Below are 27,082 nucleotides of genomic sequence, written 5' to 3'. Positions count from 1 at the left end.
CACCTGCGTGTACGAATAGGAGCCTCGGAAGTAGGGGTTGCTGCCCCAGGCTGAGCGCAGGATTCGCCGAGGTTTTGGAATGTTGGGGTTCCCTGTTGGGGAGTTGGAAGAGCCAAGGGGAAGGCAGATAAGAAATGGCTGCACATAGAACACACCCCTGAGCAGGCAGGGCTGCAAGAAGGCCAGACCCCTGCGGGCAGGCACAGAAGATGCAGGAGGGGCCACGGAGCCTGGGGGCTCCAGCTGTTTACCCCTCCCCGCAGCGCCTCCTTGTGGACACCCCCGGCAAAGCAGCTCATCTCTCTGGGGCCCTAACTTTCCTGTATGAAAAAACATTCCAGATCATCATGTTTCCCCTCTCCACTTCAGGGGTTCTCGCGAGGCTTTTCTGGGATAGTAGATGAAAAAATGTTCAACTAAAAGAATCAGAGTGAGTGAAACGCAAATCCATCTGTTGCGGGACACTATGAGTAGGAAATGGGCAACCTGAGGTTTGGGGGTGATACCTGAGTTTTTTTACCAGCAGCGCTTAGAAGAAACACAGCGCCCAAGGTTTTGAGTATTTCGAGTTCCGGGGCTGCGGGGAGGAGCCCGCAATCTGGGAGCCCCGCACCCTGCGGCAGCTCTCCCAGTGCGCACGCCCCCTCGGCTGCACATTTGGGGGGGGGCGGGAGGGGGGCTGGAGGAGTTACCGCAGGTGCAGGGGCGGTTTTTTTTTTTTTTTCCTGCGAGGCCGGAGGCGCGGGGACACACCTGTGAACTGCCGCAGCATCTCTGTGCAGATCTCGGCCACCGCCTCGTCGTCGCACTTCTCCATGACGAGGGCCTCCTCCCCGCAGATCCAGCCGCTCAGCACGTGGCCGTAGCGCTCGGGCGGGTAGAGGACATCGAAGCCGCAGATCTTGCGGTACCAGAGCTCGGGCGGGTAGGTGAGGGTGCGGCTCTCCGCCTCGTCCTCCCACACAAACTGTAGGCTGTTGCACTCGGGGCCCCAGAAGGGCTCCTCAAATTCCAGAAAGATCTTGTCGGTGGTGCCGATGCCCAGGCGGTGGATGGCGGCCACCTTCTCGGCGGGCAGACCTGGCCGGAAGAAGCTGGTGTACTGCCTCTTGAGCACGCCCAGCGACACGGTCACGATCACGTGGTCCGCCAGGATCACCTCGCAGTCCTCACACTCCACCAGCACCGGCCACTGCTTGTCCTCATCCCGCCCATCCCCCCGGGGCTCCTCTCCCCCCTGGCCACCCTCCCCGGCGTCAAGGTTGTGGTCACCTTCCCCCCGGGGCTCAATCTCAGGGCCCCGGGGGCGGGCCGAGGCCTGGTCCCAGTGCACACAACGGACGGGTTTCCCCAGCTGGATGACGTGGGCGGGGATGCCCTCGGCCAGCAGCTCCACAACCCGCATGAAGCCCGAGGGGATGATGTGGTGGGCCCCGGGGATCTCGGTCCACTCCCCGAAGGCACTCAGGGACACCTCGTCCATGCTGTGTGAGCTACTCTCACAGCTCTCCACCTGTGGGAAGGGCCAGAGAAGAGCCGGGTGACCACCAGGGCCGGGCAGGGGTCGGAAGAGGGCCTCAAAGCAGCGCCACCCTCCTTGGGCCCAGACTCCCCAGAATCGGTCTTCCTCTCACTGGCACCCCTAGTCAACAAAGCTCTGGGCAGACGAAGATACCTTCAGGTACTGCTGGATCATGGCAAGCTTCAGGCGCTTGGTGGCCTCCGGGTCCTCAGGGTCGTCCCTGATGCGGTTGCGCACCTCTTCCCGGGTGAACACCCCCACGCTGTTCTGACTCTCAGCGTTGACTGGTTTACCATGCCGAAAGAACTCCTGGGTCAAGTTATAGACCTGCCAGGGAGACCCCAGGAGACTGAAAACACACTCCGTCGTCCCACCTCCATCTCAGATCAAAGAGACCCAACTCAGAAGTCCCCGCCCTCCAGGTGTTCCCGGGTATGCTAAGCCCACGGCCCCTCTCCCTTGGCGAATCAGTGTGGCCCTGGGTGCCACATTCAGGCTGCACCAACAGGGCCAAGGTTCAGCCTGGCAAGTCGCCCTGGGCAGCCAGCCTCTTTGCTTCCAGACTGCCCTCTTAGACCCCCCCCCAGGTCTGTGAGGGAGGGAGAGAGCCCTGGAGGCTCTCTTGTTGGGCCCTTGCTGAAAACAAAACAAAATGTTTGGTGCCTGGTGGGAAAGGAACCGCCCCCGCCAAGGGCGCTATGTGGCCAAGCAGACCAACCACTGGAGAAGCCAGGTCTGCACACATTTCCTTTTTCCCAGAACCACATGTCCAAACCCTTTCCCTGCAACTCCTGCCCGAGCGTATCTGCTTCACCCTCTCCCAGGAGGGCAGTCTGGAACTGTGGCCTGGCCAGTGTTTGTGGGGGAGAGAGAGCAGAAGGAGCCCTGACATCTGACCTCCCAGGAGACCCTCCCTGGCCCTGCTCAGGTCCATACAAAGTGCCCCTTTTACTGAGAACCCAGACTTATTTAAGCAAGATGGCCACGTTGGGGCAGGACATGTGGTGGGGAGGGAGGCCCCAGTGCGCTGAGGAACGAAAATACATCTCCCAGGCATATTTTGGCAAGAACTCCAGCCCACACCTTATCAACAGAAAGCAATAAGCAGTCCCAGGGAGCGCGGTCCTATTGCCTCCCCTCCGTGGCTGGCACTAAACTCCCACCAAACACTGGGCTAGTCTCCCTGAGGAAAGGAAGCTCGTCCTGAGTCAGGCATGGCATCCCCAGAGGGCCAGGTCTGAGCCCCAACTTTCACTCCACAGTTACCAGGCTGTGCCAAACACAGATTATAAAAATGAGCAAGAAGGACACTCCCCCACCCTTGCTCAAACTGGGGAGATATCATAACTGGGCTGTTTCTCCATGATGTGCTGTGACAGGGATGAAGCCAGGGGTTGTGAGATTAACCGAGATGACCTTGCACAGTTGGCGGTGAGAGAGAGGAAAAGATGAGGGAGAGGAGGGAGAACGTCAGTGGCTCAGTCTTGCCAAAGTGGGCAGCGAGGAAAGAGAAAGTTACAAGAGATGACTTTGAAAAGGCAGGCAGGGGCGCGGCAGGAGGGACTGAGAGTCATGTCTAGGACTCTGGACCCTGAGCTCATGCCCACTCACCCTCCCAGGACACTGGCATGTGTGGGCTCCTTGGCCAAACATCTGTGGCTGCTGTCAATTAGTGGTGTGTTTCCCCTCCTAAAGTGAGTTTGAATTTGGTCAGCACACATTCATGGGAATGATGTCTGCCCTGTAACCCAGCCCTGGTACAGGCCCTGGGGCCACCCGGTAGAGGAAGGAAGGGGACACTGCCCATCCCCCACCACCCCACTCAAGGGAAAAGCCTCCGCATGAGCTAATATGAATTAAACATGTCTCTGAAGTCTACACTATAAAGAAGAAAAATGAGTTAAATTGTTTGCTCTTCCTCCTTCCAGTCACAAGATGCTGGGCATTTGGCCTTAACTGGAGTCCTCAGCAAATTCCTCACCCAGTACCATTGCCAAGGAGTCAGGCTTTCAGCTTGCCTCCTCCTCCCTGGGTTTTTTTTCCTTTGGTGATAAGCAACATGGTAGCCAGTCCCTAGCTTATGTTGACTAAAGGCCGAAATGTGCGGCTGGGAGTGATAAACTTAGTCCAGCTACACGATTCTTTGTGTCAACCACCAACTGGGACAGCCCTCGCTGAACATGGGTTTGTTGTATGGGTACAGTCTCCTGTCCTGGCTTAAATTACATCTTCCCAATGTGACCGAGGGAAATGGCACAGGCCTGTAACAGCTAATAATATGCACCCCAATTCTCATTAAGCACTTTTCATCAGGATCTCATTTAATCCTCATGACGCTCTGAAATAGGTTTAACTATGTCCATTTTATAGATGAGGAAAGGAAGAGTCAGAGAGCCTCGACAACTTGGTCAAGATCATACAGCTAATAATGATAGAACTAGTATTTGAATCAAGGGAGTCTTGCTCCAGGGACTAAGTTCTACATGATACTGGTGCACGAACTCATTTATTTGTTAACAAATATAATAGATTCAAATGAGCAGCCCTTCAGAGTCATCCCCTTTGGAAGAAGGCTGCATATTCGTTATGAAGCCAGCCTCAGACAGGGCTTCCCATGCTTAGAGCACACCTCCTCAGAATGGCCTCCAGGTTTGGTTAAGAGCCACATAAGGAAATCTCTCTTTCGTCATGGTTAACACCCCTCCTTCTGAAAAGTGTCACCACTCCAATTGATAACCCACCTTATCTGTTCTACTCTCCACAACTCACTCTTACCTTCCAAAAATCAAACCCACAAGCAGAAGCTGATGATGATCTACTTTTAAGCACATTTAAGAGAACAAGCAAGTCATAGACTCTGAAATTTATTCTCAAGAGGCAACCATGCTTAAAGCACTCGCAATAACCTGGAAATCAGGATGTGACTAATTCCCAGTAGACCAGAAAGGTCTACTTTGAAGAAGACTAGTTCTTATCCGCTCATTAACAATTCAGTCTCTTCGTTCGTGAGAACACACAATACCATGGGATTGCACACAGCATACCTTGTAGGTGCACACACAGAAGTCACAGTGTGCCTGCCCTCTGCTGAGCAAGGACTATCCCCAAAGCAAGTGTCATTTCTCCTTTCCCGTGCCCAAGAGACAGAAAATGTGCAATAGGTGCTTGTTGGCCAATTTACTGACCTGGTGTGAAGGGTCATTGCACTACAAATGACAAGCTATCAGAAGGCAAGACCTGTGTGCTACCTTGCTTGTTAAGTGCAGTTCACAGCACCACTGAAAGATACTAAAAACATGAAAATTGTTTTAAAAACCTGAATTATACAAGGATGTGTGCCATTACCACTTCTATCCAACACCGTACTGGAGACACTAGCCAGTGCAATATGGCAAGAAAAAAAATAAGTTGTCTTAGGCTGTGCTGCCCCATACAGTAACCACTAAACACCTGTGGCAATTTAAAATTAATTAAATTAAATATTTAGTTCCCAAGTGTTACTAGCTACATTTCAAGAGCTCAAGAGCCACATGGAGCTAGTGATTACCCTACTGGATGATGCAGGTCTAAAACATCTCCATTATTGTAGAAAGTTCTACTGCACAATGCAGGTCTGAGGATTAGAAAGAAAGAAACAAAATTGCCATTTTTTGTATAGTATATACATAAAATTCCAAAATACTATTAGAACATAAATTAATATGTTAATAGATATAATATTAGCATTAAAATAATACTTTATCAAGGTAGCTAAAATCTATATATAATAATCAGTTATAGTTCTATATGCTGGAAAAAAATTAGAAAATACAGTTTTAAAAAATTACCACTTACAAGAGTATTGAAAAGCATAACAACAATCACCACCCAGGCACCCAGGGCCCAGAGAGTATGCAAAAACTTGACAAGAATCACAGAAGACCCCCACAGGTCACCCAACTTCCCCCATACTGCCAGGGTGCTCCCTGCCTCCCACACCCATGTGCCCAGCTGCCCTGCTAACACCTCACCTCGTTGTATAAATCGCTGAATTCCTCAACCACGTCCTTGGGGATCCTGCGGCCACGGTTGGTGAGGTAGCAGGCCACGCCATTCTTGGAGTAGAGGCTGATGCGGCCCACACTGCGCTCCCCATCAGTTGTCTCTTCCAGGAGGCCATTGGCTTCTGCTAGATGATAGATGGGATTCCCATGGGAGCCATGGATCCAGGTGGCTCCCAACTCAAAGGTGGCGTGTCCTGATGGTGAAAACAACAGGCCCTTAGAGGGGCAGGGACTTCTTCAGAGAGGGGCCAGAACACTGTCTCCCCCTTCTTCCTCCAAGAGGTTCCTTCCATCCCCACAACAGGGCAGGAAGGGAGTTAGGTCCCTTTCTGGCAACCAATCAAGTCTTCAGTGAAAAGTTCCCAGTGGAAACTACATGTGGCACAAAATGGATTCCGCTTTACAGCTCAGCTAACTGCCACCCTGAATGACTTTGTGATTTGCCCCAGGGTCACTTCACAGGACTCGTTAGAAGGCTCTCCTTTTCCATCCCACCTTTGTCTAACGTAACACCAGACACTGGACCCTCCTTCCTCATTGGTGACTCTCCCTCAGGAGACACTCTGTGGGCACCTGAGGGTACAGTGGTCCCAGCGAGGGGAGTGAGGTTACCTGAAACATCCAGTAAGGAGACCCAGGGGAGGGCCTCTGGCTCAAGGTCCTCATCTGACCTTACTCCAATTCCTCAACATCCCCAATGGCTCCAGAGTCTAAACCCCTGTCTCAGAGAGAAAGTGTCTCCCCTCCCCACTCAGTCTGGAGCAGAGGAGAGAGAGCAAACATTCCAGGGTGGAAGACTCTTCCCCAAGGCACTCTAAAATAGACTTCCGGGGAAAACTAAGCTCTATCATCCCAAGGCAGAAGAACATAAGATAGAAGAACCCTGAGAGTCTGCCTAGGGAAGGGGGCAACTCCTGGACCCAAGTGGAGACAGGGCTAGGGTTGGGGCTGGTTCTACCACCCCATCCATGGCCACGGTACCAGATGCACTCAGGCATCTGTGTCTGGGTCTCAGTCTCCTCTTCTGATGCTGCAGGGACTATGGTACATTGTCTCCTTCCTTGCCAACCTCCCCAGGAAGTTGAAACAATGAAAGAAGAGAGAGGAACATGTTTTTGTGTTTTGTTTTGTTTTGTTTTGTTTTGTTTTGTTTTGTTGGGCTGATTCAAGATATCATGTGCAGTTAACTTTTTTGCCAAGATGGTCACAATAATTCCTCCTATCCTTGTACACATAGCCCTTTGCAATGTGACCTTGCCAGTCCTCCCATCAAGAGGTGGGGTCTATTTCCCCAACCCCTTCAATCTGGGCTGGCCTTGTGACTTGCTTTGATTAACACAATGCAGGGAAATTGATGTCTGTGGTTTCAGAGCTGAGGCCTCAAGAGATCTTATGGCTTCCATATTCACCCTCTTAGATGTGGGTGACCATGTGACCACCCTGCTGGACATGTGTGGCCCTGCCAAAAAGCCAGTGCCCATGTGACCACCCTGGAGAGGTTTATCCTGCTGGAGATGTGTGGCCCAGGCAAAAAGCCAGTGCCAACCACCAGACAAATGGGTAAGGCTGTCTTAGACAAAACCAGCCCCGATCAAGCCACCAGATGACTGCAGCTGAGTGGGAAATCCCAGGCAAGACCAGCGAGAGAACCACCTAGCTGAGTCTGGCCCAAATTCCTGACCCACAGAATTTTAGCAAATAAATCGGTGCTGTTGTAAGCTGCTAGATTTGGGGGTGACTTGTTATGCAGCAATAGCTATCCGATATGTCATAATAGACAACTGTATCACCCCTCACCCCACAAACTGGACATTTCTTTGTGTGTGTGTCTTCCCTCTCCTGGGTTGTTTTTAATTAAACCACCAGTTACTAAAAATAGCCCTGTATATACTATGTACCAAACGCAGAGCAAGAGAAAAAGCAATCAACCTCATGCTGGCAGCCGGTGAGACATAATTTCCTCGTGTCTCTGGAGGAGGAGGCAGGAATGTGTATGTCCCTCTGTCCAGGAAAAGTGGGCAGACTGGAAGGCACAAAAAAACTAAAAAGCCCAGTGCCCTACCTCCAGGCTTGGGATTCCTCAAGGGGTCTTACCTGGTTTGAGCTCCCAAGAGAAGAAGGGGGCCAGCACCTTGGGGAGGGAAGGCCAGGGAGCTCGAAACCACACAGCCAGCAGGTAGTGACATCCAACCACGGGGCACCCTTCCCGGCTCGACACATGGCAAAAGCAGGGATGAGGTGAACAGCCTGAGGTCAACTGCAGGGTCAGCCTCCCACCCCTATTCGCCAGGCTCCGCAAGGAGGTGGGGTAAGCAGGCCCCAGTCTAAAGATATCTCCTGCCCTCTCCTACCTGCTCCTCGGCTGCTGTGATCCTTGACACCCCTGCATCCAAGTGCACCAGCACCATCTCCTCATCTGCCCCACAGCGTCGCCGGAGCTCTGGCCCTCAACACCTGCTCAACACCACTGAGACTCACAGCTACCATCTCATGCTGAAGCGGGTCCAACTGCAGCCCGGGCGTTCAGCCCTGCACGTCTGCACACACGACATCCGCAAATTTGCCCTTCCCTAGGTGTGCTCTCCCCACTCCTGGCAGGGTCTGCCTCGATCTTCTTAACCTACATCACTCCACGCGTATCGCCCCCTCCTTCGTCTGCCCACTCAACTCAGCCCATCACCAAGCTCTCCCAGCTCAGGAAGGCTTCTGCCACAAGTGGATGGATAGATGGGGCATCCCCTCAGCTTCCTGCAGCCTCAGGCTTCCGCCTCACTGCCTGTACCATGCACAGCGTGGCTCCGCGGTCAGTGACTACTGAGACTTGGCCATGTGTCCTCTCATCGTCTGCTTCTATGTCACACACTGAGTGTCTTATCAAGACACATGTGGAGCTGCCCCTTCCAAAGGCTCCCAGCCAGCCAATCAGATGTCGAGCAAAGAGTCCCAGGGCTTCCCTGCTGGCTGTCCCCAGGTTTACAAGTGCCTTGGATGGCACTTTCATCCTCACTGCCAACACACACTCCTGTGTGTGCCAGCAGAAGACGGATGCAACCTCATCTACGCCTTCCAGGAAATGCTCTAGAAGAATCAATGTGTCAAAGTTTCTGAAAGAGGAATGGGCCCCATGTATGTCCTCAGCCTCTGTTTGTTCTAAGCCTGACCACCCACGTTTTTTGAGCCAGGTTCCACATCCATCAAACATGATGCTATCTGCATGGCCTCGCTGCCCGGGGTGGGAACAGACCCAGATACAAAATCCTCTGGAGGGTCAACGTAGCATGTGCTTCGGGCCATCATGCACGGTCCCTACCCACTCAGCCTGTCATTGGACAGACCTCCTGGCTGGGAAGCACTGACCTCCAGCTGCATTTCAGGCAAGTTCCCCATCCCTTAGGACCCCTGGCAAAATCTGCCCACCCCTGGGGTAAGTCTCTTACCTGGCTCCTTTCTCTAGAGTCTTCATTACTCTGCAACCTAGACAGATCCTCTTCCCAGACAATCCTAAGATCTGCCCATCAGCCACAAATCCCAGCCACCTCTATTGCCCTGAGCTCCTATTGCCCCAGGACTAGCTCTCAGTCATGATATATTAATTCACACTCAAGAGGTAATGACTAATAAAAACTTAGAGAATTCCTCTTCTTGTGAAGTAGAAACTGGTCCACCCATTGCCGAGACAATTTGGTCTGGGTGTCCTCTCCTTCCTCCACACTGTGCGCTCTAGATCATGTTCCAGAAACGAAGGCCAGAGCCCCACCTTGCCCACCTCAGAGGGTTGCTCAAAGGGCAAAGGAAGCTTCTGGCAAATGCCCAGGCAGCATGCATGATGGAACACTTACCACCGGGAAAAACCAGAATAATGAGATTTCAGGCAGGGCCAGAGCATTGAAGGACAAAAGATGACCTTGGCCTAGGAGCCCGGGGGACACTCACCGAGTTTCACGCTCTGCACGCGGCCTCCGATGCAGCTGGAAGCCTCAAGCACAGTGACATCCGTGAAGCCCTGCTCCAGAAGTGCTTTGGCTGCAGCCAGGCCAGCCAAGCCAGCGCCGATCACTACCACACGAGGCTGTCCCCTTCTCCGTAGGCCACGACTGAGAGGGTCATCCGCACTGTCGCCACTGGATTCACAACTTTGCATACCGTCCGCACTGGCCTCCTAGGAACCTGAGGGGGGGGGGCAGGGGTGTCACAGCTCACCTGTTCTGCCCTCACTTCCCACCTGCCCTAAGGGACACCCACGAGCTCTGTCCTCAAGGGGGGAACCTCGAGCCCCCGTGCTCCTCCTGAGTCCTGGACAAGAGGAGCCATCTCCAAAGGACGTGGCAGGGAGGGGGACAGAGGGAAGGAGAGAGGTGGCGAAGAGGCACTGTGGGCCTCCACAAGCAAGAAGGACTGCTGGGAGCCCACCCTAAGCCCCTGAAACCCATCAATCCCATCCCAAACCTGTTCGGCACTGCCTCTTCCCCGAGCCTGAGACAAGAGCCAGCCAGGAAGGGGATGACCAAAAAGGCCGAAGTCAGGAGAAGCTGTTAACACTGCTGACCCTGAACCAGCTTGCCCCAGCCTAGCTGCTGTGGTCCAGCTCACACCAACCCCGGATGCTCACACAGACCTCAGGATGCTCACACGGACCCCAGGACGCTCACAGAGACCCCAAGACGCTCACACAGACCTCAGGCCTCTTGCACACACAGCGCTGGAGGTCTACTTTCCCTCCCTTGCGTAGTTCTGCCCTGGCACTCTTTCTCCTTTACCCCTTCTCTTCTCCTCTAGCTTTCTGTTAGTCTTTCACAGCCTGAACGAAGTGGCAATTTGGTGGGCAGGACACAGTCCCGCCCTCCCCCCAGAAAATGCCACGAGGCCGGTATCGGACAAGCCTCTGCTATTCCGGGTAGGTCTCTGGTTGTTTTCCCCAGCCACCCAGCCCCTCAGTCACCACAAAGCAGCAAGGAGCCCAGGAAACGGTGGACTGTGAGGACCCAGGGCACCAGAGGCCAGACATCAAATTGACAGTTACACTAAGCCAGCTTGTTCAGAGACGCCAGGCTAGGGAGCCGATGGCTGGGCGGCCAAGGGGGGTCCCTGAATCGCTCCAGTGCTGAGAGAAGCTACCCTTCTATTCCCAGCGTGACCACGAGGGTTTGAAGGTGTCTGTGGGCCATCCCAAGGGGCCACTCAGCTCCGATCCTGTCCCTGTTCCCTCCCTGACGCAAGCAACTTCGATTCCAATTGTCTTTGCTGAGGTTTCAGTGGCAGAAACTCCAGTCTCTAATAGTATCCAGGACCTCACAACAGAGGACGAGGGGTGGGCGGAAGATGGCTGCTGGGCAGTGGAGAGGACAGGGGACATAAAAAACGGTCTCCCATTCCTAATAAAGCTCAGCATAACCCTTCCAGTGATGCAGCAGTCACACCCCGAAGAATAAACCCAAGAGAAGCAGGGTATATTCCACCAAATAGACATGCTAAAGAATGCTCATAGCAGCTTTGTTTATAAAAGCCAAAGAACAGAAGCAGCCCAAAGGTCCAGCCACGGGAGAATAGATAAAGTGTGCTATGTGTAACATTTTGTACAAGGGAATCTTCTTCAGCAATAAACAGAACCCAATTACTGATACCCTCCAACATTACATTGAACAAAAGAAGCCAGAGACCGAAGAGTGTATATTGTATGACTCCACTTAAGAGGAAGCTCCTGAAGAGGTGAGGTGAAACTGTGAGGACAGGAGAGAGATTGGGAGGAAGGGAATGACTGAACAGCGTCAGGAGGGAACTCTCCGGGGTGGAAGGGATATGTATCTTGGTCTGAATGGCGGCCACACAGTGTACTTACAAAGATCCACTGACTTGGACATTTAGGATTGGTGCCATTGGTTATATGTATGTGTGTGTACCTCAATAACTATTCAGATATCCGTTCCTGGCCGGAAAGAGGGGGCTGGTTGGGGGGGGAGTTTAAGGGGGGGTTGAGAAGGAGAGAGGAAGAGAAGAGAAGAGAAGAGAAGAGAAGAGAAGAGAAGAGAAGAGAAGAGAAGAGAAGCTACACACTGACTTCCTTCTCGCATCTCCTGGTCTGACCACTAAAGCTTCCATCCCACCTTGAACCGTGCCCTCCGACCTCTCCTTATCAGGGGTTCAGCAAAGGGGTCTTTTTCTAAATACACAGAGGCTGCGAAGCTGTTCGTCACGCCTCCAGCACCCACTCCGCCTGCCGAGGCCACACCTGGGCGCCCGGGCTTGGAGGGCCCTGTCCCCTGACTCCCGCCCGCGAACTCCTGGGAACCCCCCAGACCCAGGCCGGCCGCCTCGGCGCCCCCGCGGTTCCCTAGAGGGCCGGAAGGTGGCGCCCGCGGCCCCGCGGAGGCCGAGTTTCCCTTGGAGACCGGGGCTCCCCGCCCCCTTCCAGGACAGCCGGGTCTGGCTCTCTGCCTTTCCTTCCTCTTTCGGGGCTTCTTTGGTCCCCGGCGGCTCCCTGCAGGGAGGTGCTGTGCGAATTCGGGAGCACGGGGTCCAGCGGCCCGTGTCCTCCCCTCCCACCCAGCCCTGGCCCGGGTTCTCCTTCCGGCGGACTCAATTTAGAGGGGAGGGTGTGGCCGCCTGCACCCGGGGGGCAGGGTGACCGGCGGGAGGAAGGGTCGGCGAGGGGACGCGGGCTGGCGTCAGGTTGCTAAACACGCACAGGGTGCTCAGAGCTGCGGCTGACGCTGACGCCACCTGCCCCGCACCCCGCGATGCGACGTGTAGCTGCCGCCCGCCCCGCCCGTGTGCCTCAGTCCCCAGGACTGGGGGTGGGGGGTGGCCTGCCTGCGTCCTGGTCTCCGGGCTCCATCCGCACCCCCCACCCCGCCCGGGGCCACCCTCCAAAACCGTCTCGCTTATACACTAAAGGAGGGGATTGCCGCAGGGGTCTCACACCTTTTTGAAAAGTTCCTGTGGGACCCCGGGTGTGCCTGGGGTGAAATGGTGGGGGGGAGTCCCCACTCTCCCACAGATCCCCCAATCTCCGTGGGCCACCACGTCTGAAAACCTGGGATCTAGTTAAGCTGGAAGCTGATAGAGGGAAAGAATACTTGGGGCGCAGCGCCTTCCCTGCCGGCTACATGAACTTCCTGGCTACCCTCAGAAGGGGCCCAGCTTGTCCTCATTCCACTGAGATAGTCGAATAGGCCCTATGTGGATATCACAAGATAGACAATATTCTGTAAGAGCCTCAAGTGTGAAAATCACCTGTAAAGTTCTGTAACTAAATTATAAGCAGAGTGCCTTTGGGTGGGGGTTCAGAAATGCATGGTGGGAAATGGCAGGTGGGCAGTTTGCCTTTAAGAGGAACAGAGAAAGAACTCCGAGTTCCCAATGTATCAGAGACCTTAAATTCAAACAGACAGCACAGGGGTGGAAGTAGGTAAGCAAGGGCCATGTAGGTCACCTGCACCTCTGATCTTCATAAGGAATCCCACAGTCCAGTTCCCTCCACAGGCCTTGTCCCAGATAGGACTCCCAAGGAGCCAGAAAGGCCCTACACACAGCCCACAGAAGGCAGGGAGATGAGGAGTTCACCCCCTGGCCCCCCATGTCAACCCATGGAGCCAATGCACCCTGGAGTCCAAATGGGCAGGAGCACCTACTGTGTGCCAGGCCCTCAGCTAAACCCTGAACTGGACCTTCCAGTGGCGGTCTGGAGTGGAGAGGAGGCAGTGAGAAGCAGCTTGGTTTCTGTTGGTTTGTGGCATCTTTGCCTTTCAGATTTTTTTTTTTTAATTTTATGAGAAAATGGCTTATTGAGGAAAGAGACTCACTTAATGCTCCTCCATGCCTGCCTGTCCTTCTCTCGCCTTTGGGAAATAAATAAATAAATAAATAAATAAATAAATAAATAACATCCGCTCCTTGATCTGTATGCACAGGAGAAACAGAACACCCTGTACTTTTCGAGCAGATAAAGGAGAGAAGAAAAAAATGCTGGCTCAGCCAGGCAGGGAGGAGGAGGAGGGGTGGGGGAGAAGGGAGGCGCAGGGCAACAGACACTTGTCTTCTTGCTCCTGCTTCCATGGCAAAATGAGGGTGGGAGCCTGGAGCTCCATGTCCCCGGGCAGCCCAAGCCTAGTAGCTTCGGGAAATCAGGCCCAGCCAGCCGTGGGCATGAGCATCCCACCCTCACTCAAAATGCCCCACGGCCCCACCTCTGCTCTGGCCTGCAAGCCACCGCCTCCCCCTGGTGCCCGAAGCCAAAACTGCCCTGACTGAGCCTGCCCAAGAAGCCAATCTGGAAAGGAGGTGACAGCAGGGGGAGAGGAGAGGAACAGAGGGAAGAAAGGCCCTGTCCCTGTGGCAGGGTCACCAAAGAAAGAAGGATGAAGACTAGGAGACCAGGCGACAGGAGGGGCATTAGCCACCAGGCAGGTGTCCATGTCACTGCATCCCCCTCAAATTTACCCTCGTCAAATACCAGAGAGGTGCTGTAGTCCTGGCCTCTGCCTGGGCCCCTCTTGGAAGTGCCCAGAACTGAGCTGGGGGCACCAGATATCTCTGTGTACTTCCCCAACATAGTTAACCCTGCTGGACCCCCCACACATCCCAAGGCTCAAAGCTGAACGCATCCTTAGGGGAAGGCCCACCCTCATCCGTCAGGTCAAGCCATGTCCAGCCCACAGCCAGAATCACGGTGGCCTCTACCCTCCGCTTCCCCACGCACTCGCCTGCCTCCTCCATCTGAACTGTAACCCTAGAGAATTTCAGGGCCTGCCCCAAGTGTCGCCCAGGTCTCTCACTGACCAGGAACATCACCCAGCAAGTCACTGAGCACGAACCATGTACCAGGCACAGGGAAAGCCTCAGCATGTCAGCCCTTTATCCTCTGGACACCACTGACCTTTCTGGCTTCAGTTCTCACTCAGACACTGCCACATGTACACACATACCCCAACTTCACTGAAGTCTGGGGATCCCCCGCACTGCCCACCTGAAGGCCTATAGAGGAGACATCCCTCCCTTACACGTGTCAGAGAAGCTGACTCCGGCTTCTCTTAACATGCACACCCTCGCACAGGGCACTGGGGCTGGGCAGCAACGTGCCTGCACGGACCCACCGGCAAGGCCTGCTCCACTGATGTTTCCTGAAGCAACAGACACCCTGGAAATGGGAGTTCCTTACACTAGTTGGGCTCTGCAAGCACCCCTGCATACACCTACCCTCCCACCCCTGTCGCTCTTCTCTTCCCAAAGCACGGACATCTCACCCCAGGAAATCCTATGCTAGGATTCAGTAATGCAGCCCCACAACCCCTGAGTAGGGTGCAGTCCCAGGCTACACTGGAGACCACCTCCCCAAGCTGTGGGAGTGAACCGCAAGGAGGGTCAGTGGTCCAGCTCAGCGCAGGGCGCCCCTTCCTCCTGGAGTCCGCTTCAGCTCGCCTAGCAATTGGCAGGTCACTTCCTTCCCTCCCACAGTGGCCACTGCAACAAAAAGACTGCCACAAAGGGCCAGCTTCCAGGTGCCCCATGCCCTTCCCAAGTCTCCCCTCACAAGAAACAAACCTTGGCTCCCCTCTGAACACAGGCTACTCCCAAATGTATCTGCCTCACTATCCTTTTCTCAAGGTCACCTCATTATGAATGACCCATTTCCCAGAGGAGAACAGTGTGGCCAAGACAGTTAGCCCACCTGGCTCACCTCATCTTACACTTAAAGGTCCAGACTCCACCAGCTAAAACACTTCAAAAGGGCCCACCACTCCCGGTCAGTTGCCTTCTCCCTTCCTATAACCCCCATGTTTGCTCCTGCAGGGCTCTGGGGGCCACCTGGACCCTCCCCTAACCAATCCTAGGGACTTGGAAGTCTCACCTCCAAACAAATACTCCTAGTGTTCAAGGGCAGTAGGCCTACCTCAGTTTCCCTGGAGGGACCCCTCTCTGCTTCAGATTTCTAACAGAAGGGGGGGAAGCTTGGGGGGCTGGTCCAGGGGAATCTCTTTGGACTGCCTGGCAGGTCTGGAGAGGGATTCGGATTCTCCTGGGCCCCCTAGACAATGCAATTATTCTTCAAATGTAAAAAATGCCCAGAAATCCCAGACCAGCTGCTTTGCACAGCCACCCAGACAAAGGGGCTCTGTGTCTGCACACAAGGCCCCTCCCACCCCTCAACCCCAGGGACGGGCTGGGCCCAAACTCCTCCCAGCCAGACCCTCCCCACCCCTCCTCACCCTGGCCAGGCAGCCAGGAAGTGAAAGAGGCCGGGCCAGGCCTGGCCAGCCACAGGGGCACGAAGGTGGACAGTGAGATGGTGTAAGCATGGGGACAGGGCAGGGGCAGCCTGGGAGCCCAGTCTTTCCCTTACCAGGTGATCCTAGACTAGTGTCTTCCCTTCTCTGGGTCCCACCTGGCCAATACCTCTGAACTCACCCTAAGGACACAGCATCTGTACCCCCACCTCCTGGATACATTGGTTTAAGCCCCATCTGATGCCTAACTGCCTCCTTTCGTCTTCCAGCTTTCCCATCTGTAAAATGGGCACCGGTACGGCTACGTGGTAGGACAGCTGGGAGGATCAAATGAGACAGCACAGGCAAAAGGCGTGGCCAGGGCCACCTCTCAGAGAGCAGAGAGGGGAGAAGATCCCTGAAGAGACCGGGACAGAGACAGGAGGCCCGGGGGCTTCTCCTGGGGCCCAGGCCTCCATCTCACTTGTAGAACTCCAGCCGGCGTCTGAGCTCAGACCCAGGCCTCAGCCTTAGCCGCAGCCCTAGCATCAGCCGAGACCTTGACCCTGACCTCAGAGTACACCACAGCATGTTTCACTGACCTCCAACTCCGAGTCAGCTGACATCCTACCCAGTTCTGGAGGGTCGGGCATCAGAGACAATGGTCACCAGCTAACCCCAAGCTCATAAAAGGGACAAGGCGTGGGAGCCTCATTCCACAGAGCCCACCCACCAGCAGTGTTCTCTGGTTTTCATAGGCCAATGTGGGGACAGTGCTCTGGGGGCCCCATCTTCCTTCCTGGCACTTAAGACTTCTCTCCCAGGGGCGCCTGGGTGGCACAGCGGTTAAGCGTCTGCCTTCAGCTCAGGGCGTGATCCTAGCATTATGGGATCGAGCCCCGCGTCAGGCTCCTCCGCTATGAGCCTGCTTCTTCCTCTCCCACTCCCCCTGCTTGTGTTCCCTCTCTCGCTGGCTGTCTCTATCTCTGTCAAATAAATAAATAAAATCTTTAAAAAAAAAAAAAAAGACTTCTCTCCCAACACAATGTCTTTGTTACCCATCTCTGTGCCTCACAACCAGATGTGTAAAGTCCCTGAAAGCACAGCTTTAAAAAGTCTTTTTAAGCCTTTTCAGAAGAGAAGCAGAGAGCCCACACTGGAGAGAGGCAGCCCGAGACAGGGTGCACAGGGGGACAGAGCCAATGGCACAGCCCACACAGGTGATGGTAGGCAGGAGGGGGAGGCATTCCTGGAGAGGTAAGCACTGTGGTCTGGCCTCCACTTCTCTTGAGGCTCTGCAAGGCAGGATAGACCCAGGAGGATTGTTCCAGGACCCTAGCTTATAGGGGCCTACAGAGACAGACTGTGGGGATGACCTGGCCTGGGCGAGAAGCCTAGCTGGGGGTGGAGGAGGGGAAGCAAGCCTGGAAAGATGCCAGAGAAAAGGCAGAGTCCCTCTGATGGGCATAAAGCTCAGCTGGCCCCCTCAATGACTGGGCAGCCAGAGAAATGGAGGTAGAGATGGGCGAGGGCAGAGCCCAGGACCATATTCCTGCCCCCATAGCCACACTCAAAGAGCTTTGCCCCACACTCCACCCTGGATATCCCACCCTGAGCAAAAGGAAGTAAGTGGTTCATACTCTGACCATACATCAGGTCAGGGGCCGGTCATGACTACTTCCAAACAATCAGCAATGAGCCTTTCCCGATCGTGGCCAGCCCTCCAGCTCAGCTTCCATCTCCAACGCCTGTTCCTCACAGCGCGTGCCTTGGGTTCCCATCCTTGTGCCTGACTGCATGCACACATCCTCTCTGGCCAGGTGGGCAGCCACCTCTCTGCAAGCAGGGCCCACGTCCTTCCCCTCAGATCCCAGAGCTTCCAGATGCAAGCAAACCCCATGGCCCCTCAGCCCAAAGACAGGTCAGGGGGCTGAGACAATGACTGCCACTCCTGGGTGCTCCTGGAAAAGAGGAAATTGCCCCAGATGACAGCCTCCACCCCAACCGAGGTAGCCTTGGGAGAGAGAGCCCATGAGCCCTGGAGCTTTAGTTTCCCCAGCTGTAAAATGGGAATACTAAAATGGCAATAATCCCTATTAGCCAGCCTCCAGGGTCCCCCAGCAAAGTCCTAAGGGCACAGGTCTCACCGTGGCTCCCCTCGGCAGCCCTTAGGATAAGATCCCATGGCCTGGATTTCCTCCCTCTGAGCAGGACCCCACACGCAAGCTCTGAATCCCCCTCCAGGAAGTCATCAACCACACAAGTGTAAGAGACCACAGAACCGATCACTGTCCTAGTGACCACACTGTTGTGGGACTGCCCTTGGCGACAGCAGACCAGACTGTGGGCAGAGGAGAGCTGAAGGGAGATGGTGCTCACGGTGACTCACTCCTCTGGGAGGAAGTGCTCCTAAAAGGGTGAACTTGAGAGAAAATGAGCATCAAGCCCAAGTTTCCAGCCCTGTTTGAGGCACCCAAGTCACTGTGGCCCTTGGGGGGCCCCAGAAAGAGACACTTCTATCCCTCCCTTCTCTGTTCTCTCTCTCTCTCTCTCTCTCTCTCACACACACACACACACACACACACACACAATCACAAAAATATACTTCCTTATGGTTCACTTGATGATCTAGCTTGATAAATAGTTCACTCCTTTGAGGCCATACTAGCACGCCATGGTTTTCATACAGGTCCTCCCTGGGATCAGATAGCTTGTTTTTTTTAATACCAGTGGTTTGAATCTTTACCACTAAAGAGATGAGTGACCTAAGCCTCAGTACCTTCGCCAGTAGAATGGGAATAAAGAGTGCCCGCCTCACAGGGTTGACTGTGACAATGCAAAATACTTAGCCCAGAGCCAGGCATGTAGCAACAATAGCTCTTAGATTTGTTTTCCTACAGGCCCAAGTGCATGCTAGTCAGGGTCATGGTGGTGGCCTGGGCCAGGAGACCAAATGTGGTGGGGATAAGGGAAGTTGAACCAGCAGAGAAGTCACAGACCTTCCTGCAAGACGACTTCAGAGTAAGACCTCAGAGAGAACCGCCCCACCCCGCAGTGATACTGCCACAGCCTGATGACAGGGGAAGAACAGAGCATTAGGACAGAAGGGCCACCCCTCTTACTGAGGATGCTTGGACCTCCTAGGCAAGACGTGTGAGGCTGAAAGTGCAACAAAAGGACAATCCTTGTGGTCACCAGCCTCCAAAATGGCAATGACCCTTGTCTCCTAGTACTTGTCCCCTCCCACGCTGACCTGTGTAACCAGAGGATATCAGCGAGGTGACAGAGCATGACTTCTGAAACTGGGTCGGAAAACACACTGTGGCTTCGACCTTGCAGGAGAAGCCAGTCACCCACCACCCTGTGAGGACACTCCAGAAATCCTCTCGAGAGGCCCGTGATGCAACAGACTGAGTCCTACCAATGGCCAAACCATCTCGCCAAGCTGCGAGTGAACCGCCAGGAAGCAGCTGCTCCAGCCCCAGTCCAGCCAGCCTTCCAGTGAGTGCAGCCCCAGCTGACATCTTGGCTCAACCTTCTGAGAGACCAGAAGCCAGGAACACCCACCTAGACTGCTCCCTCACGTCTGACCCACAGAGACTGGGAGGACAGTAAATAGCTGTTTTAAGCTACGATAGTTTGGGGTCGTTTGTTACACAGCAATAGGTAACTAACACAGTCAGCAATTCTGTCTCCCCAGAGACCCCCAAGGTAAAGCGCCCCCCCCAGGCAGACTTTCCATTCTACTCAGGATCCCAGCTCTCTTTTTTCCCTGAAATTCAGGGCTGTGTTGGAGTGAAAGAGAGGCTGGCCCAGGCCCTACAACCAACAAGTCCAGGAGACAGGAACTCTCACTAGGCTCGCCTCGAGATTTTTATAAATGACCAATACCCAGCCCCCATGCCGGGTCATTTAACTCAGACTCTTTGGGTGGGACCGAGCATCGTCAGGGTCCTAAATGATATTCACGTGTAGCCAGGGCTGAGCACCACCGCTCTAGGGCAGGCTCCCCGCGCGGACTCCAGGCCGGCCCGGAACATCCAGGGTCCACCGCTCTAGGGTAGGCTCCCTGCACGGACTCCAGGCTGGCCCGGAACATCCAGGGTCCACTGCTCTAGGGCAGGCTCCCCGCGCGGACTCCAGGCCGGCCCGGAACATCCAGGGTCCACCGCTCTAGGGCAGGCTCCCCGCGCGGACTCCAGGCCGGCCCGGAACATCCAGGGTCCACCTGTGCAGGAGCAGGCGGCAGAAATAACAGCAAGGCCAAGCGGTGCCCAAGATCCACTCCCTCCCCCAGCTCGGCCGGAGGGTCTCCCTCTACTCCCGTCCCCTGCGGCCCTGCAATGCCAGCCCCACGCCTCTAGTGCACCTCAGGCCAGACAGTCCAACCTCTGGCATGAGGACTGCTCCCTTAGAGAGGACCCAGCGTGCTGGACAGGGGTTAGCTCTCAGCGATCCTGCGCAAGACTCTATTTCCCCACCTATCAAATGGTAATGGCCACCACATCTGCTCTGCTCTCTCATGGGTCCTAGGCTCCCCCTCAGATGTCTTCAGAGAGACTTCTATGTTTTGCCCCCCACCCCGAGATGCAGCCCGGCCTGGTGCTGGCTGCATTAGCCCGGGGGGAAAACACAGCAATGGATTAAAAAGAGAAGGTACGACAGGGATGTGATAACAGGGATGTGATGGTGACTGAAGGAGAAGATGGGACAGGAACCGAATGGGGGCAGGGAGAGGAGTCAGAGAAGATTTCCAGGAGAGTCCTGAGAAATGAGCTCTGATGGGGGGGAAGGGCAAAGGCTCAAAGCGCTGCTTACAAGATCAACGCTCAACACCACTCATCCGCCCTCTCCAGGACGCATCCTCCAAGCTCCAGGCCAGGGAGCCCCCTGGCGCCACGTGGCCATGCTCACCTGACCTTCCTCTGCAGCCACAGCAGCCACCACCTGAGCCACTCTGTGGGCATGCAGGGCACCCCTCAGCCTCCCCTCAGCTGCACACCTAAGCTTGCCCCATGGGGGCACCCAGGAGAAGGGGCAGGACGGTCCCATAGTCCCTCAGCAACAACACAGACACTGCAGACTGGGCGTGGAGCAGGGTGAAGAGCAGTGAGAAGTCTGGGTGGGCACGGGGCCTGGGGGGGGGCGTGGGGGAGGATGTCTTAGCTGCGTCTAAAGCATGGCGGCACGTTCCAGGCCCAGGCAGTAGCCAGTGGGGAAGCCACTGGAGAGAAGTACCAACCAGGTAGGAGAGAAAATGGGACCTGAGGGGAGAGGGGTGAAAATGGGGGCAGGAGGAAGCAGGGGCCAGATTTTCATTCATTCATTCAAAAATGTTTTGTCCTCACACCCATGAGGAGGGCTACTATCAATAATAAATAACAAGGGCGGCGGACGATGAACAGAAACCAGCACCCTTGTGTGCTGTTGGCAGAAATTTGAAATGGTATGGCCGCCGTGGAAGACGGCGCGGCAGTTCCTTTAAAATTTAAATAGAGGGGCGCCTGGGTGGCTCCGTCAGTTAAGCGGCCGACTCTTGGTTTTGGTCCTGAGATGGAGCCCGGTGTCAGGCTCCGCAGCCAGTGCACAGAGTCTGCTTGGGATTCTTTCCCTCTGCCCCTGCCCCTGCCCCCCTCACCTTCAAATGAATGAGTGTAAAACTTAAAGTTATCATCTGATCCAGCAATTCCACTCGTGGGTATATATGTGAAAGAATTGAAAGCAGGGTCTTAAAGACATCGTTGGACACCCACATCCATAGAAACATTACCCAAAATAGCCAAAAGGTGAAAGCTGGCTAAGTGTCCTTCGGCAGATGGATAAACAAGACGCAGTAGACACTGCAAGGGAGTAGTACTCAGCCGTAAAAAGGAAGGCCATTCTGGCACCTGCTCCAACATGATGCTCCTTGAGGACATTATGCGAAGTGAGATAAGCCAGTCACAATAGGACAATCACTGTATGATTCCACTTACACAAGGGACCAAGAGTGGTCAAATCCATAGACACAGAAAGTAGAGTGGTGGCTGCCAGGGGCCGGGAGAGGGGGATATGGGGAGTTAGTGTTTCATGGGAATAGTTCCAGTTTTAAAAGATGAAGAAACGTTCTGGAGCTGGACGGGGAGCTTGGAGCAGAGCAACGTGAATGTCCTTAATACCACTGAACTATATACTTAGAAATGGGTAAGACGGTAAATTTATTGTTATGTATCTTTTACCACAATAGAAACAGTAAAGACAATGGGGCGCCTGGGTGGCTCAGTCCTTACGCGTCTGCGTTCAGCCCAGGGCGTGATCCCAGGGTCGTGGGATCGAGCCCTGCATTGGGCTCCTCCGCTGGGAGCCTGCTTCTTCCTCTCCCACTCCCCCTGCTTGTGTTCCCTCTCTCGCTGGCTGTCTCTCTCTCCGTCGAATAAATAAATAAAAATCTTAAAAAGAAAAAAAAAGAAAAGAAACAGTAAGGACAACTACAGCAACAAAAATGTTTAGCGAGTGCTACCCTGTGGCAAGTACTCGGGATGCAGCCAGAAGCCTCCACCACCACCAACACCCCCAAAGGATCTAACAGGTCAGGAGTGACAAGTGCCAGCACACAAAAGCAGGATGAGGGGAGAGGCGGCTGCTCTGTGTGGGGAAGTCGGGGCAGTCTGGCTGATAAGGTGACACTGGAGCAGAGGAAGTGACAGGAAGGAGGGGAGCAGAGGATGAGAGTCCTGTAGTGACCTCCTGGGGACTTGCTGACTGACAGGATGTGGGGGTGAGGGCGAGGGCAGAATCGGGATGACTTGTGAGGGCGAGGGCAGGATCGGGAGGGCAGGATCGGGATGACCAGTCATGACCCCTTCAACCCCGACAAGTTCTGTGTGAGCTGGCCATCCCCTCTGGCCTTCACGACAAGCCTGTCGGGAGGAAGGACGAGAAACTGAGACCAAAGAACTTGGTGCAGGATCCTCAGGCAGGAGGGGGGACCCCCGGGGCTATCCCAGCTCCCAGCAGCCCCTGACCGGAGTGAGTGGCCCCCACGCGGAGATCCACCCATTCTGTGGATGGGGCCCTCGAAGCCCGGAGGCCAAGCTGGCTTCCCTGCGGGGCTTCTCCCCTCTCCCTGCCAGGAGCCGTGGCAGCCTCAGTTCTGGGGTGAAGGAGGACAGCCCAGTCAGCACTTTCCACTGACTCTTTCAAAACCACTGACAAGAACCGAGGCTGGGAGACAAACTCAGCCCAGGCACAGTTCCCCCCGGCCAGCCCCTCGTGACTGCACAAAGCCTGTCTGTGCTTGGGCTCCAATCCCCAGGAGGAGGGAGGTCTCCTGCAAACCCATCCTCTCTCCTGAGCCACGGGGTCCCCGCTCTGCCTCGCCCAGGTCACCCTGGCCACAAAGAGGCACCACAGCCCGGACGGCAGAGCAGGGCTGCCCACGGTTGGCCAGGTCCCAGTGGTGTTTGTGGGGGCCTGAAATGCTTAGCAGGACTCCATTCCCCCCCCACACTGTAAACTCTTTTCTGGCAAAGCTCCCTCTCCTGTGGCCCCCACACACCAGAGTTTATCACAGGGCAAAGGTAGCATGCAGGATCCCGAAATGAAAAAAAACAGAAAACATCCTCAAAAAGCCCAGCCACCAGATACACTCCATAGCAAACTTGTATTTAGGGAGCCCTTTGTGGGCCAGGCCTCACGCTGGGGACTTGCCCCTCACTCACTCTTTTAATACGACACCCTGCCACCCATTTTACAGATGAGGAAACAGGCTCAGAAAGGTTCACAGATGGGAGGGAGGCCACCCGGGTAGAGTGAGGGGCAGAGCGGGGCTTGACAACACTGAGCTCATCTCTTTCTGCCCAATGCTGGCTGGGTTCTCAGGCTCCCACTCAGCCTCCCCAGGCAGCAGGCCTGAGGACTGCCCTCGGCTTGGCACTTCTCCTATTACCCTCCCCACAGACTGACACTGAGTACATTGTGCCAGCACTCGGGGCTGGCAGGAGGTATCCCTAAGCCTGGCGGCTCAGCCCAGCTGCACTGCCAAAACCTGGGGCTGCCACTGGGAGGCCACCTGCCTCCCAGCCAAGGCACTGGTAGGGCGTGCTGCACACCACCCTAGCCTCCCTGGCCCATGAGGGCTGGCTTAAGGCTTGCCAGGCACTACGCTGCACCGGGCCACAGCCCTTTGCCCTTGGTTTTGTCCTCCATAAACAGGGACAGAAACAGGGGTCTAATCGCTTTTGCCTGCGCAAAAGAAAACTCTAGGAGCAACTCACTCATACTTCCCTCTAGACACTCATGTCCTTTCTCACCAGCCCAAGACAATCCCCTTCCTGGTAACTTCAGAGCAGTTTAACTGTGCTCTCCTAACGAGTCCTAACACAGGATCACCCAATAAAGGGCTCTCCATAAAGTTCAGCCCTGAAGCAGAAACCCCCCCACCCCTGCCCCAGCAAGAGCTGGAACCCAGGTCTGGAAAGCCGATGGTGTTCATTTCAAAATGCACATGCGGGCCCTGAGCCCATGATTTAATCCATAAAACACCTACAGAGTTAAGACGCTGAGCTTGGACAATAAACATATTCTTCAAGTCCTTTTGTTGAGTTCAAAGACAGACTTAATAACTCACCAGCTTTTGAAATCAAGAAACATCTGTTCTTATAAATTCTGTCATCATCATTAGGACTTCTTTTGCTGAGCACACGTGAGGTACGGGGCACAGCGCTGAGCATTTCCCGTGGAATGGAGTTGATTTTCACATCATTATCCCCATTCTACAGAGGGGAAAACTGAGGTTCAGAGAGCTTCCACAATCTGCTGTCTGGCATAACGCGCTCCAGAATTCACTTAGTAAGATCTTAACACTCAGGCTCTACTCTTTTGTAAAACCGAGGAACGAGTCAAGTTCGTTGTCTTTTCTTGAGTTACCTTTCCAGATTAACTCAAAAGTTAATCATACACATTAATTGTGTACGTGTATGATTTTTTAATTTTCTAAAATACGAAAAAAGAGTAAAAGGGATCTCTGTGTTTCACATTTAAAAGCCTCATTTAAAAATCTTTCCTAAGCATGTCTGCGCATTGGTGATCCTGAGTGTCTCCTGCTTGAGTCATCTTAAAATCTAGCTGACTTGAGGTCTCGTTTTCGGCCAGTCGGAAGGAAGGACCCGTCAGCCCCTCCTCCCTGGGGTCTGGAGTTTGGGGGGTTGGGCTGGGCTGGCTTGGGCAGGAGGTCTGGCTGTGGGTAGGAGGTCTGGCTGTGGGTAGGGAGGCATGGTTACAGGTTTGGGGACAGGCTCTGTGGGGGCTGGGAGGGAAAGAAAGGGCATCAGACCAGAAGTCCGAGAACCTGGCTTTGAGACCCAGTCATGCCATTTGCTGGCACTGCCAGTGTCTCCATCTGCGAAATGGGGTAATAGCTCATGTCGGGTGGGGCCATGTGGAGAGGACAGGGGCTATGGGTCTGCCAGGGCCTGGCCCAAAGTTGGCAGAGGGTGGCTGGGTTCTTTCTTCTGTGTCCTAATAAATTACAAATCATTTCCAAGTGCTTCTTCCCGTGGTCTTAAATCACACCTTCCTGAACATTCTCCCCCAAGAAGCAACTAGAGGATAAAGGCATCTGGAGTGAGGGGGCAGGGGTCCTCCACGCCCCCCGGAGCCAGGCCTGCCCTGCTCTGGCTGGAACCCAAATGCATTTCTTCATCTTCCGTCCTCTCAGCCTCTGATGTAGAGAGAGCAGGAAAAGCCCTGGTGCCCGCCTGTTTGAGGAGGAAGGAGCCGGGGCGAAGGAGGACAGGAGCCTGGCGCTGGGCTGGGTGAGGAACTCCCAGAGCACCCTCCGCCAGGGGCCTCCCTGAGCGCCTTCGTCACCGCGTCCGCCCCAGCGCACCATCACAGCCACTTCTCCTGGGTCACTGTTGGACCGGCCACACCCCCGCTCCTCCACCTGAGCTTCGAACAAAGAGCCCTCACACCGCAGAGGAAATGAGGTGTGGCAAGGGGGGAAGCGGGGTAGCCTCCCTGACAGTCCCCACAGGCCCCGGGGGAGCAGAAAGGGAGAGGCAGGGAGCAGGGGCCCTGGGACTCCCCCCCTCCCTCCCCTCCCCCTCCCGCACTGGCAACACCCCTTCCAGGAAGGCGACAGGGGGAGATTCTTAACCTTTTGGGAAAATGACTCAGAGCTCTGAGATTCTGAGCAGAAGGGTCATATAAGCAACCTGTCCCCTCCCCGTGCTTTGAGCCAGAAAGGGGCACAGCTATTCTGTGAGGAAGCCCAATGTGTATTTTAAGGGGGCGGGGGTCCTGCACCGCCACCCCACCATCTCGGCACACCCGGGCCATGTTTCGCACTAAAGCGTCATTCTGATCAAACCACCACCCTGCTCAAAGGCCTCCGATGGCTCCCCAAAGCAGGCCCCTGCCACCTTCCCCCTGCCCTCGGCACCCCATCTCCTGAGTGCACCCACTGGACCTTCTGACTCCCACACCCAGACTAAGCCTGTGACATCTCATTCTATCAAAATCTCCCCACCCTGCCGGCCAGTCCTCTAAACAGCAGGTCTGGGCCATCCCTCTTTCTTCCCCTCTACAGAAGATTACTCCTCTGGTCTAATCAGGACCCCACCTGAAGCCTCGCCATGCTCTCTGCTGCCCTTTGTACCTCTTCATGTCCCTGACGGCTGTCCCCTTCCCTGGGTACCCCCCCCCGAGACACTGCCTACAGACACGTCAATCACACAAAGAGCAGCCAACCAGTATTTGAGTGTCACAATGGCCCTACGAGGGAGGTCACATCATCCCCACAGCCTGAATGAAGAAACTGAGGCACAAAGCAATGTAACTTCTTGCCCAGAGATCACAACCCCACTCTCTGAGGTGAAAAGCTGGGAGAGCAAGGATATGGCAAGGGAGGGGTGGAGGGAGGCCCTCCCAGAATCACAGAGACCCAGGCCTGGCGACCACAAGGGTCCTCCTAGGTCCCTTCCTCAACCACCCAGTGCAGCAGAGCAGAGCTGTTGCCACAAGAAGCCAGGGCTGGCTCTGGGCCCAGATCCCCTTCAGACCCACCCTCCCTCTACAGTGCCCTTTTCTTCCACTGATGGTCCAAATAGCACCCACCCACCAAACCCACCTCCTCCAGAAAACTACCCATCCATACTTCTTTCCCTACCTGGTACTTCCAGGCCCACCCATCGCCCTATGTTTGTGGTCTCTTTCCACAACCGCCCTTCCCACTGGCTGTTTTCCTGGTCAGTAGGACATATTATTAGGAAGTCTTCCTCAAAAAGAGATTTTCGTGGTCAAATCAGTTTAGGAAACACCAAAAAGTTTCTTTTTTT

At 54.7% G+C, this 27,082-nt stretch overlaps 1 protein-coding gene across 1 annotated transcript in view; it reads right to left on the bottom strand.

Annotated features, from left to right (window-relative positions):
- The window catches only part of SMOX (spermine oxidase), a 36,131-nt gene that overhangs the window by 3,109 nt on the left and 5,940 nt on the right, over positions 1–27,082 (bottom strand). Inside the window, exons 2-6 of the mRNA XM_011217808.3 lie at positions 9,499–9,732; positions 5,533–5,759; positions 1,676–1,849; positions 754–1,513; positions 4–92 (exon numbers count right to left, since the gene is read on the bottom strand). Coding sequence (XP_011216110.1) covers positions 4–92; positions 754–1,513; positions 1,676–1,849; positions 5,533–5,759; positions 9,499–9,706 — 1,458 coding nt within the window. The 5' untranslated portion in view covers positions 9,707–9,732. The remainder of the gene's footprint in view (positions 1–3; positions 93–753; positions 1,514–1,675; positions 1,850–5,532; positions 5,760–9,498; positions 9,733–27,082) is intronic.

The sequence above is a fragment of the Ailuropoda melanoleuca genome, chromosome 13 (genome assembly GCF_002007445.2).
Source record: "Ailuropoda melanoleuca isolate Jingjing chromosome 13, ASM200744v2, whole genome shotgun sequence".
NCBI lineage: Eukaryota > Metazoa > Chordata > Mammalia > Carnivora > Ursidae > Ailuropoda > Ailuropoda melanoleuca.
Note: the sequence above shows the minus strand (reverse complement) of the source record. Positions and strands in the feature narration are given on the sequence as shown.